General features: G+C 37.1%; 1 protein-coding gene across 11 annotated transcripts in view; it reads right to left on the reverse strand.

Annotated features, from left to right (window-relative positions):
* Positions 1-12,614, reverse strand: part of scro (scarecrow) — a 37,931-nt gene that overhangs the window by 8,250 nt on the left and 17,067 nt on the right. For 7 of the 11 annotated variants that reach the window (XM_002052927.4, XM_032432888.2, XM_032432884.2 and 4 more), the window contains one exon: positions 6,185-6,280. The exons of 1 other annotated variant lie outside the window; for it this stretch is intronic. In XM_002052927.4, coding sequence (XP_002052963.1) covers positions 6,185-6,280 — 96 coding nt within the window. Of the gene's footprint in view, positions 1-1,362; positions 2,781-4,202; positions 4,818-6,184; positions 6,281-12,249; positions 12,460-12,614 lie in introns of those variants that run through there. 3 more of the 11 variants (XM_032432885.2, XM_032432886.2, XM_070206999.1) reach the window with 3 other exon arrangements.

Genomic DNA, 12,614 nt, shown 5'->3' on the forward strand with positions numbered 1-12,614 from the left:
TATACATGAGTAATTTGTGTTTTGGTGCTCCTTTTTGTTGTTGCGAGTAGGGAAAGACTTATAAAGTGAGTGACTTTGGCTAATCAACGTCTTAGCGGTCTGTCGTCAGACAGTGAGATCATGTATCCGTTGCTTTTGATGTAAACCTCGACTGCTAATAGAAATTATGGGAAATTTATCGGAAGATGGACTCCGAGCGATCCGCCCATTTTTGAACTAGCCAGTAGTGGAAAATTTAAAAGGCCGATCTACAAGTTGTCTCCGCTCACCGTTGAAAAAGCCACAAGTGCTTCATGGTGGCTGGTGTTCGCGCAAATCGCTCATTAATTCATTTTTATACCCTGAGCCCATTAAAAGTGGGTAAAAAAGGCATAATGTATTTGTGCAAATGTATGCAACAGGCAGAAGGAAGCACCTCCGACCACATGCGTTGATAGGCATGAATATCCGAGCCGATCTAGCCATGTTCCTCTGTCTGACCGTCTGTCGGTCCGTCCATTTTTCATTCCGTCCGTTTGTCGTCTGCGTATGTATGAGGGCAAGAATATCAGAACCTATAAGAGCTAGAGAATTAAAACTGTAGCTGTAGGTCCTACTTGCCAAGTAATCGATAAATATCAATATCGAAATTATGCTTTTTGATCGGTTTTGATAAATAATTAGAGCTATAGTCACCAAACTTGACATGTAATTTTTAACATAGTATGTATATGTATTAAATATCTTCCATTTTATAGCCATCACACCTGCCCGCTTCTCCCTCATAGATATAAATCAAGTGGATAAACCAATTTAAGCTGCCCACTAATATAAGCCACAATTTAAATGCAATTGACTTTTTGAAGATATAGAAATTTTCTATAGCAAAATTAGATCTACTGTAGAAACACAGAATTTGGGTGGCCTTGAGCTTGGGGCAGCAAGCTCATTTTACAAGAATTTTTGAATTCAAAGCAGACTCTCAGGAATGTGTGTGGACACGTATACAGAAATCCTTGGAATTGGTCATTGCTCTTATTACTTACCAAAGCTCCTCAAAAATCAGGATTTCGATATCGATTATTATCGATTACTTGGAAACGGGGTAAGCCATCAAATATCGGAAACAAACCTGATCTGTGCGGGCTAGGAGGACCCACAGCTAGTTGTCTGCTCTAGCTCTCATAGGTTCAGAGATCGTTGCGTTAATACGTACGGACATACGGACGGACGGACAGAAGACGCAGATGGCTGAATCGACTAGGCTATTGATGCTGATCAAGAATATATATACTTTATGGGGTCTGAGGTGCTTACTTTTGGCTGTTACATACATTTAGACAAGTATATTATACCCACTTTTAATGGGTTCAGGGTATAAAAACAGGGATAATTAAAAAGAAGCGTATTAGCAAAACGCAAAACACTTGGCCTACAGCATAATTGTTATAATACAGATTAAAATTAGTTGCCATTATATTAAACATTTTTATAGCCACATACAATTTGTTATTTTCTGTGGTTTCCTTTTTTAATAGTTAACTCACTTATCAATCGTTTGTGAAGTACACACATACATATATAGGTAGAAAGAACTCGTGTATAATAGGATATGTATTCCGCTTCATAAGTTAAATTATTTCACTACACCAAACACTTTTTCATTGAGCACAATACCAAGAACCTTTTATAGGGAGAGCGTGTTCAAACAATGAGCATATTTCAATACAAAAGTTGGGGTGAGTTTAAATATATTATTTTTCCCCCATTGTTCATTAATGCGTTTTTATCTTTCAAAAACATGCCACTGTTGTCCGCATACGTATTTCAATGTGCTCTAGAGATGCTTTATTCTAAGGTAATCACCACTCCTGTTTAGATGGGTAGGTATTGTATAAAATTTCCAGATAATAAAACTCAAGGGTGACAATGCACAACTCAAATATTTTTATTGTTATAACACGTCACACCCCGTAGCTGTTGTTAGTAAAGTAATTGCTTAACCTAATGACAATTATATTATATTTAAAGTGTAAAGTTTTGTTTTCGCCATTCCCAACATTTGTTCAGCAATGTAAACATGAATTAAATTAGATTGCATTTCCAATAGTGGTTTGTACAAATATATGTATATCTACAAGTATTTATTGGCCACAAACGGCATCAGTTTTACTATTCTTTATATGAATCGAAAACGTAGTTTAAATCATACTTGATGTTTTATAGACATTGGCGTCGAATTAAAAATTACGGAGGCGTTTTCTGGCTTCATAAAGATTATATATTCAAAATCAGCTTCAAAAGCCGTGGTGACCTTTCGTCTGTCTGCATACATAAATTTTCCCGGTGTTTACGAAACCGATAACGCTCGAATTTAGAACTAAATTTTCTGAGCATATATATAGATGCAAAAAATGGGCATACCAAATTGGGTGTTGTTATCGGATAATAGACTTTATGTCCTGACAAACAAAAGCAAGATTAATGGGCTCAAGGTATCTTTTTGGCACTCCCGATTAAGGCACGCTTGCTTGCTTTTATTACTATTAACTATCGGCTTACATGTACAAAAATCGACTTATAGGCCCTACAATAAAATTAGCTGAAACGTCTTAGTCATTGAAACCGGTTGAGGTGTGCATAAGTTATGGTTATATATTGAAACAAGAAAGAATATGCATCTTGAGCCAGCCAAACATAGTTTATCCTTGTACACACAAGGGGTACGGGTTCTATGTGAAGAAAATATGAGCTTCCCGTAAAAGTTTGTTAAAGATTTGAATTGTTCGACTGATAGGAAGCTATAAAGACATATGAGGAAGTCCGATGTTAATGAGATTTTGCTTGTATGCAAGAAACATAGTGAGCATAGTTAAGATACCTTAAATATATAAAAAGGTTCATAAAACATAAAAATTTTCCCTCAATTATTTCTATGGCAGATATTTTCATGGTGATCCATGGGCTGGTATTGAAAAAAAAAACCACAGATATTTTGATACCCTGGGGATACCCTGAATCCTGTTTTTTTCAACACCAAGTGCAGCTCGAGCTACGCTTTCGTTTGCTTTAGTAGTCATGAAATTAATTTATATAAAAAAAATAGTTTGCTCAGTAGGGCTCGAACTTACAACAGACCGCCCCCTCTAATCAACAGCCACACCAAAAATTGAGTCTAAATGAGAAAAACAAGAAATTAAAATAGCAGCACAGAAAACACAGAACTGATAATAGAAGGAAAAGAAGACGCGCTTGAATGTGTGTGTACATGTATACAGAATTTCTTGCAATTTGCGTTTGCTGCCCCAAGCTCTAGGCCAGCCAAAACAGGTTTTCTTTAATAAATTCTATATTTCTTAACCGATTTTGATGAAAATTTCTACAGGTGATCCTATTGTGTTATAGAATATTAATATATCCCTAATTGGTGGGCAGCATAAATTGGTTTATTTAATTGATTTATATCTATGAGATGGTAGCGGGGAGGTGGCGATAGCTATAAAATGAAAGATTCTTGACATATATATACTATTCTAGAGGCGACATGTTAAGTTTGGTGATTCTAGCTCTTATTATTTATTAAAATCTTACCGGGCACTAGAAGGATCTAGCCCTAAAATTCTCTATTTTTAAAGATTCTGAGATCCTTGAATTTGAACATTCGAACAGACTGACGGACTTGGCTAGATCGACTTGGCTGTGGATGCAAATTCATTATACGCTTTAACCCATTTTCAATAATTTCGGGGTATAAAAAGGTTGTATACAACTAAGCGCTCGTTTGCACTTTGATACCGATCCAGACGCATGCTAAGCATTCTGATTGTTAATTGCCTGTCATAAACCCTTTAAACCTAAAATATTTATTATTTCAATAAATTCATAAAAAGATCACTTACATTTTTGTGCATATCACCTGTGTTACAATGACCGTGCCTGTCGCCCAAATTTACGCACCTATTGATGAAAATATCTCTGTCTCACGACAACCCCTTAATCAGTTCATTTGCACACATTTGTGTGTGTTTGTATATGTGTGTATATCGAGCTCGAAATTCACAAATTCCAAAAATCTTATTTTTTGAGCAAATATGGTATATAACAAAGATAGTGCCACTTATGTTGCCCACTTATTTGCAAATGACTTTTTGAATATATAAATATATTCTATAGTATAATGAGATATACTGCTGAAACTTTCATCAAGATCAGTAAAGAAATACAAAAGTTATTAAAGAAAATGTGATTTTGCTGCGCAAGTGGTTGGGGCAGTAAGCGCAACTGGCAAGAAATAGTGTGTACATATAGGTAAACACACACACACACATTCATACGCGTCTTCGTTGAATTCTACTAACGGCATTACAATTGCGATCAAGATCGGTTAAGAAACGTAAAGAAAACGTCTTTTGGCTGGCCTCGTTCTTGCGGCAGCTAGGGAAAATTGCAAAAATTTCTGTATTCATGTACACACACACATTCACACCCGTCTTAATAATATTGTATCAACAGCATTGCAATTGCGATTGTATTGTTTTCTGTTGTTCTATTTTAATTTTTTTTTCAGGTAAGAGGTGTTGTGGCTGTTGAATAGATGCGGCGGTAGTAGTAGTCTATTGCAAGTTCGAGACGTATGGCGGAAACATTTTTTTTATTTTACATTTATTTGAATTGCTGCTAAACCGAGACTGCAGCGAGAGCTTAATTTTGTGTTAGGTCAGGCTATTCTTAAGTCGGGAGCTCATGTCTAGAGCCTCTTATTTAATTTGTTATGCTACAGGGTATTTTCTAGATAGTCCCTCCAAAGTACAGCTCTCTTTGAGATCACTCCTTGGCGACTTCAAAACAAACAAAAGGTTTACATGCAAGTATCAAAATACTATTGTTAATTTTTGTATTATTAAAATTATTATTATGATCATTGAGGAAAATTTAATCACAGTCTGTTGTAAAGCCGGTCTTACAGATGTGATAAAAGAAAGAAAAAATGATAAAAATTATGCATAAGAAGACTAAATGTCTAAAATGACTAAATGCTTACTTAATATTATTTTTGTTTTAAACAGTATTTTTACTGTATTCCTACAGAGACAAACTAAAACTTTAGATATTACCAGTAATTTATTGATTTATGTTCCTCAACAAACACTACTGCACATTGGTACACGGACAGTCCAGAAAAAGTTTTATTATTATCACTGCATTTAATTCGGTATAGTTGTTTATAATACATGTAATAGGCTCTAGTCGGGAGAACCCTCATCTTCCAAAACTGAACACATTAAAAATGAGTAGAAGGGGCATATTTGTGCATATGCATGTGAAACGCAGAAGGAAACATCTTCGACCCTTTAAATAATGTATATATATTCTTGATCAGCATCAATAGGCAAGACGATCTAGTCATGTCCGTTCATATGTTCAAAAACGTGTGGTTATTACACGTGACAGCTCAGCTAGCGCAAATTGCAAGAATTTCTGTGTACATGTTTACACACACATTCACGCGAGTCCTTATTGAATTCTTTCAACAGCATTGCAATTGCGATTGTATTGTTTTCTATGCTGTGTCTATGTGCTGCTATTGTAATTGTTTTTATTTTTTCAGTATCGATTAGTTGTAGGCTTGGCTGATAAGTAGAGGCAGCGGCAGGTAGCCTGGTTTGTTAAGAGCTCAAATCTTATCGGAGTTAATTTTTTTTTTAAATTTTTCTTATTACTGTTAAAGCGGACGAACGCGTATTGCGGGCTGCATTTGGTGTTGGTAGAAGAGGGTTCCGGGTATCCCCTAGTCGAGAGGTTCCGACCAGAGCTTGTTTCTTTTTAAATTACTTTACCTTTGCGCAACTCTACAGCCTATGAAAATGTTGTAAAAATATAAAACTTTCTACATTTTTTTTTTTAAAGAAATTCCTACTTGAAAAATATTAAGATTTTTGTCCAAAGAACCAACGCAAAGCAAGGCACATTTACCTACATTTTACCCCAAAAATATATAAATATCGACATGTTCATAGATATTCTTTGAAACTAAATTTTAAAAGATAGCAACACAAATATCTTCTATTTTAATTGCTCCTAACTTGGTGGTAAACCTTATCAATATATGAGTGTACATATGCATTCCCGATAGGTTTTTAATATTAATCTTTTTAAAATATCTTTTTATTTAAATATTAATAGTAAAGTATATTTAATTGCTTACTTGTGTGGGCGTCAAGTGAATAAGACTTGCTAAATGTTCTCGCTCAGGGGCCGACAAATATCGTTGTTGCTTAAATCTTCTCTCGAGCTCATAAACCTTAAAAAAATAATTACAAACACTATTATAACCTTTATTAGAAAATATTTTCTATTCAAGGTTTCAATCAGAATCTACTAGTACAAATACGTACATGCATTCCTTGTATATAACAATTAAAATATACCAAAGACCATAAAAATATAAAGATAAATATCGTCGAACACTAAAAAGCTTTTATGCAGATTGATTTTCAAATATTGAGTGTCCTTAATTGAGAGGACGACTGGATTAAAATACTTTGACTCCGATGTTGCAGACAGATATTTGAATACCCCACATTTAAAGATAAACAGAGCTGATGCGCATACATACATACAACTTTATTTAATTGCGCCCGAACTTCAGACCAGCAGCTTCAAAACAATTTCCATTAGGAATAACAAAAACCATTAATCAACACAAACAACTCGGCAATGAAATTGGCAGACAAAAACAAATTAAACAAGTAAGAGGCTTTAGTCAGAAGTTCCGGAGGGGATACCCTCCTGTTTTAGCAGTAATACTTACAGATAAATTCAAAAACTTTATATACTTATATAGTTCCCTAGATAGGACTCAAACTCGTAACAGACCGCGCTACTTGCAACCGCCTCCATCTAACAGCCACACCTGATAAACAAACAACTTTTAATTCAAGAACTTAAATTTCGACCGATCGTTCCTATGTCAGCAATATGATATAGTGGTCGGATCCAGCTGGTTCTGACAAATGAACTGTGTGGAACAGAACGAGGGACTTCTGTAAAGTTTCATAAAGATAGCTTTAAAACTGGGACACGTACATATGTATATTGGAAGCGGCAGTGCAAATCGCAAGAAATTTTCGTCTACATGTATGTACATACACACATTCACGCGCGTTTTTATTGAATTCTATCAACAGCATTGCAATTAGGATTGTATTGTTTTTTCTGCTGTGTAAGATCTAAATTGCTGGTGTAGCTGTCGAGTAGAGTCGTTTGCAAGTGTTCGATTTCTAGTAAGGGAACAATTTTTCTTTTAACTGCTAAAGCAAACGAGCGCGTGGCTTGAGCTGCATTTGCTGTTGGTAAGAGCGAGTTCAGGGAATCATCTTTTCGGGAGCTCCTAGAGTCTCTTGCTTGTTATATATTTTTGCACTTCCATACTGCCTTTTTTTTCTGAATTTTGCGTTTTTTGTAATTTATTTAAAAAGCTTTTATTACTTGTGCAAAATGCTATCTGTTGTGCAGCGTAAGTTTGTTAATTATTACATTTATTGAAAACGGCGTTAGTTCCGTGTTATCGTTATAAGCGTTTGTTTTAGTTATTTTTTTTGACGCTGCGTACAGTTTTTTGTGCGTGTATTCCCTGGTGCGTATTTCTGCTTGTGCATCGCACGATTAGAAATTTTTGCTGCTGCTTGTTGCTTGTGTCGAATATTTTTTAAACATTTGCTTTCTGCACCGTTTTCACTTCGCTCTGCGCTCTCTCTTCTGCTGTGAGAAACCGTACACGTTCAATACCCAATTCAATAACCTTAAACTGTTTGATGACTCACCAGCGCCTAAAAAGTTTACTCCTGGTGATTTGCCGTTCCCTAACACCCTTCAGTCTCTGATTGCAATTCAGCGCCCTATTATCTCTTTTGCTACTTTGGTAGCTGTAAGGTCTGCTGTGGACATTGGTTCTGTTTCGAAATGTAAGACATCGGTATGAGATAAACCAATTGAGCAAGTCGTCCGCTGTCATAGAAGTTCTCAAAGAGCGACAGCAATAATTAAATTTACAGCGGCCGCTAGAAGGCTCGCCGTCCGCACTACCGACGGTTTTAGGCACCATACCTGATAGTGTTCCCACTGTTCCACTTGTGGTGCCTAAGCCTCTAGTGGGCGTTCCACCGCAGAGACATAATTTAATTTCTAGGCTTGCCCCTCTCTTCTCATCGGATGATATTAAAGCTTTTATACAAAAATTCAAGTCCCAGGTATAACGGTGGAAAAATTGCCGGAACATTAACCTTCAAAGAATATATGGCCAAAAAAATCGGACTCCGATTTTGTGATCACCTGTACCCAGTGGTGCATCAATTTGAGTCGCTGTGTAAAAAAAAAATCTTTTCTTGAGCTTGCCTATGAGAACGTTAGAGGTCTTTGATCTAAACTTGGTAGCCTGTTTTAGATTCTCTTGCATTTAATTTTCACAATACCGGTTTTACTGTGACCTGGCTAAAGCCAGACATCTCCGATTCGTCTATTTTTAACGCCAAATACACCACTTATAGATGTGATCGAGCTTCCCGTATCGGAGGAGGAGTACTCTTAGCTGTTGAGTCAGCTCTTAGAGTTGGTGGCTGTAAGAGTTTTAATTGGAAGTTTGCTGTAAGGCTGTAAGAGTTCTACCTGGAAGTTTCTGTATCTTATTTTATGTTTCTATATAGGCCCACTATCTCACATGTCTCTTTACCAAAACTAACTTAACGCGATTAAATTGTTCGTGGGACTTAAATCTTCCATATGTCGATTGTTCAACGCCATTAGATTCAAATTTTCTCTTGGCCTCATTGTCAAATGAATATTTTAATGATTTTTATGAATTGTTCTTACAGCAGGTTAATCGGGTGCGCAATTCAAGAAATAGCTCCCTTGATCTGATCGTCGTGTTGGATTCGTTCGACAGCGATGCGTACATGATTGATCCGCTTACACTTCCTGAAGACCCTTAGAATCCAATTCTGCATATGGTTATTGATCTACCAGCCCGAGTGCCTATCAAAGAATCGGAATTAGTGGAACGTATCCGTTTTTTCCGAAAAGCTAATTTCCTCCTTATCAAGGGAACTATTGAGATGAAAAAGCCTAAAGTCGGAAGTTTAAGATCTCTCCAGTTATTCGGTTGCCAGATCAATTTTTCTGCGCAAATTCCATAAGCTGTATGCTATCTTCGCGTTTGTCGCCTCTCATAATCCTAAGCAAAACGTAGGACATCTTGTTTGTCATCTACGGTTAAGTTTGCAGATGAGAGCAAGAGTGATCCAGGCTCTGCTGATCTCTCAAGTACAGGCATTCTAAAATTTAAGATTATCCCTAAAGCTTTTGAGAGAACTGTAATATTTATGTCACTTTATTATTTCACTATCCCAGCGTTGATATGTTACCACTAGCCTTCTTGAAGGTACTTTCCTAAAAAATCAATGGTTTGAAGGAAATAATGAATTTAAGAAAAGAGCTGACGTCGTCTTTATCTTCTGGGTTGACTAGCCAGTTAATTTTACCTGTCCCTACTAGACTAGCACGTAATTATATACCTTTATCGCTCAAACTTTGTTCAACTAAATATGAACCGTTTCGGGCCGTCTGTGATGATTACAACAAGCATTACATAGTATTCTGTACGAAATTTTGTTCTGTTAAGCAAGTAGTCAGCCTGCAAGCTTAGTTTGTTTTCGTTTTTGTTAAGCGACTGATGAGTCGGTTGGGTGAAAAGTGGGTGGTATCAAATTTCAAAAGTGCGCGCAAAAATAAAATATCAGTGAAAGGTCTGTTGAAATTTGAAAGTCGCTTTGAGTATTACTCAAGAAAGGACAGGCTAAAGCGAGAAACACTTATTTTATGAAATCATAATGTCCAAAATGTGTCTTTAGTCAACGTGAATGACACTGTATATAGACATTTTTTCGCGGTAAAACTCCTCTGAAAATAGAACAGCTTTTAGGGGCAAGCATCGTGGTTTACATCGCTGATTAGGAGGTAGACTTACGTTCAAAATTTTAAGCTTGTAACTTTTATAGGTTTTACGATCAACGCTTTGATATATACGGATAGACGGATATGGCTAAATTGACTTGGCTAACCAAGAATATATATATGTGTACTTCATAGGGTCATAGGGTCAGCTTCCATCTACCTGTTACTAACACTCGTACAAATAAACATACCACTTTGTACTTATTTATGAATGGGTATTAATCGGATAATTAAAATTAGGATTGGTAACTCAAACAAAAAGAACAAGTAACAGGATACAGTCGGGAGTTTCCGACTGGGGGATACCCTGAACTCTTTTCTACTAACACCAAATGCAGCTTGCTCTACATGCGCAGTAAAAATAAAAAATATGTAAATTATAAATTAAAGAATCTCCATCTACTTTAGTTCTTAAAACCTAAGAGATTTACTCCAGAAAATTAATGTCGATTTCGAATCCTATCGAAATCTTATCTGCGCGGGCACCAAGCGGATCTACTACATTCCCACAAATACGGTTCCTAAGAAGAGTCTATCACAAACTGGCACATTTACGCCATATTACAGCGTTCTGTTTTTATTCAAATAATTACGAAGAAATTCAAACCATTTTTTCTTATCAGTTCCAAGCCGGCTAACATAGTTTATTTGTTTTAAAATCGTTGTTAACTTAGTAAAATTCGTCAAAATCGCAAATCGCGAAAGGAAAAGGTGTTTGATGCGAATCGTAGGCTACAGACTAAATCCATTACTGCTTCTTCTGAGTACGTTTAAAGTATGAGTGTTGAAAAATACTCTCCTGCCACCACGAATTGAAATTAATTTGAAAATGCGCAGGTTACTCAACTTATTGTTGACATCGGATGCCAAACTTTGAGTATGAAGCTGCATCTCGCTCGGCGCACGACGTTGCAGCGGCTGCTGCTGTTTCCTAATATATGTATGCTAGTTTTAAATCGGTGCAGCCCACAAACATATGTGTGTATGTATGTGCCTCGCTCTCGTTCATGGCTTTGCGCACTTGTGTGCATGTCTTTCTCCCAGCATAGCTTCCCACAAAAGCCCGAGATCTACAAGCATACATATGTTTGTGTTGTGTGGATGTGCGCACAACTATGAGAAAATAAAAACAAATTATAGCATTATTCCGCAGCCAATAATTAAGATGATTTTTAAATACGAAGCTGATGTTAAGCAAAAATACAAAAATACTAATCAGAACCCTGTGCCGAGCTACCTTTACAATCACTCTAGCTTCTTCCTTACATACATGCTGAAAACACACATACATAAGCATGCACACACACACGCTTTGTCGCACAAATGTGCGTAATACAAAAACGGAAGACTCTCTCTTCAACAGTTAGTTTTTGCAAAAGGGGGTAGTATCAGTTAAGTGAAAAGTAAGGGAAGAATAATGATTAAAATCTGCGTTTACCTTACGAGAACGAGAACGAGAACGTACACACCATTTGTTAATCGATTTGTAAATTTGGACCTCCTCTGCAAAATCAAAGCCCTACTCCCTGCGCCTTATTTCAGCATCTTGAGCTCATACCTGGCAGGACGCTCCTTCAATGTGGCCGTCAAAGACCGAAGTTCGGGTGTCAAAGGCCCGGTGCTGTACACGCTGTATACGGCCGACCTCCCAATATGAGGACAATGGAGTTCAAACCTCAGTCTCGCGAGATTGTTGGTGGCAACGTACGCGGATGAACCGTTTTCCTATCTTCGCACGACCACCTGCAGGCTGCAACAAATGCAGTGTAATGCAAACGGACTGCTGCAGGTCGAAAATTGGACAGCCAATTGGAACATCGCCATAAACTGTGTCAAATCCGCTTGCGTCACATTCACGATACGCCCAGACAGTTGCCAGGGGCTTCAGTTCAATGGAGGAACCATTGAGCACACCAGCTCATTTTGCCACTTGGGCGTCCACTTGGAACGAAGGCTCATAAGGGGATCCCACAGCACAGCAACAAGAGCAAAATGCCTAAGAAGGCTGCAAAAACTCGACTGGCTCTTAAAATCGCACTGCAAGCTCCACATTTCCTCAAAGACGCTGCTTATTAAAACGATGATAACGCCCATCTGGACATACGCCATCCAAGTTTGGAGCACGGTGACAGCACACCAGCATAAGAGTGGCTAAAGCCAAGGCAGCGCGCAAGGTCGCCGGCCTGCAATGGTATGTACCAACCGTCGCCATTGAATGCGATTTTCGCCTAACAAAGGTCGGAGATCAGTTAAACTTCTTTAGCAGCCGATACGCCCACAGGCTGCTGCTGCAGCTCCTGACCCCATCAGTAAGAGGCGTATTATTTAATCATATCCTTATCCATCACAATAAATAATTTCATTGCATATATTATAAAAGTTACAAAATGGCCACTATACATAATTCCCTTAGTCGTTCCGTTGGTAGAGATCAGAAAGCACTGATCGAATCCAGCAAAAAAAATAAATAAACTAAAAAAAAAAAAAAAAAAAAAAAAAAATAAAAAAAAAATTTATAAGCACAAAACTTGCAACGGGAAAACACTACTGATAAGCTATATGTAAAATATGGATATAAAAAATAAGAAATTATATTTATCTATTGCTTAAAAAAGGGTTAGTAAACA

This window comes from Drosophila virilis, chromosome 2 (genome assembly GCF_030788295.1).
Source record: "Drosophila virilis strain 15010-1051.87 chromosome 2, Dvir_AGI_RSII-ME, whole genome shotgun sequence".
NCBI lineage: Eukaryota > Metazoa > Arthropoda > Insecta > Diptera > Drosophilidae > Drosophila > Drosophila virilis.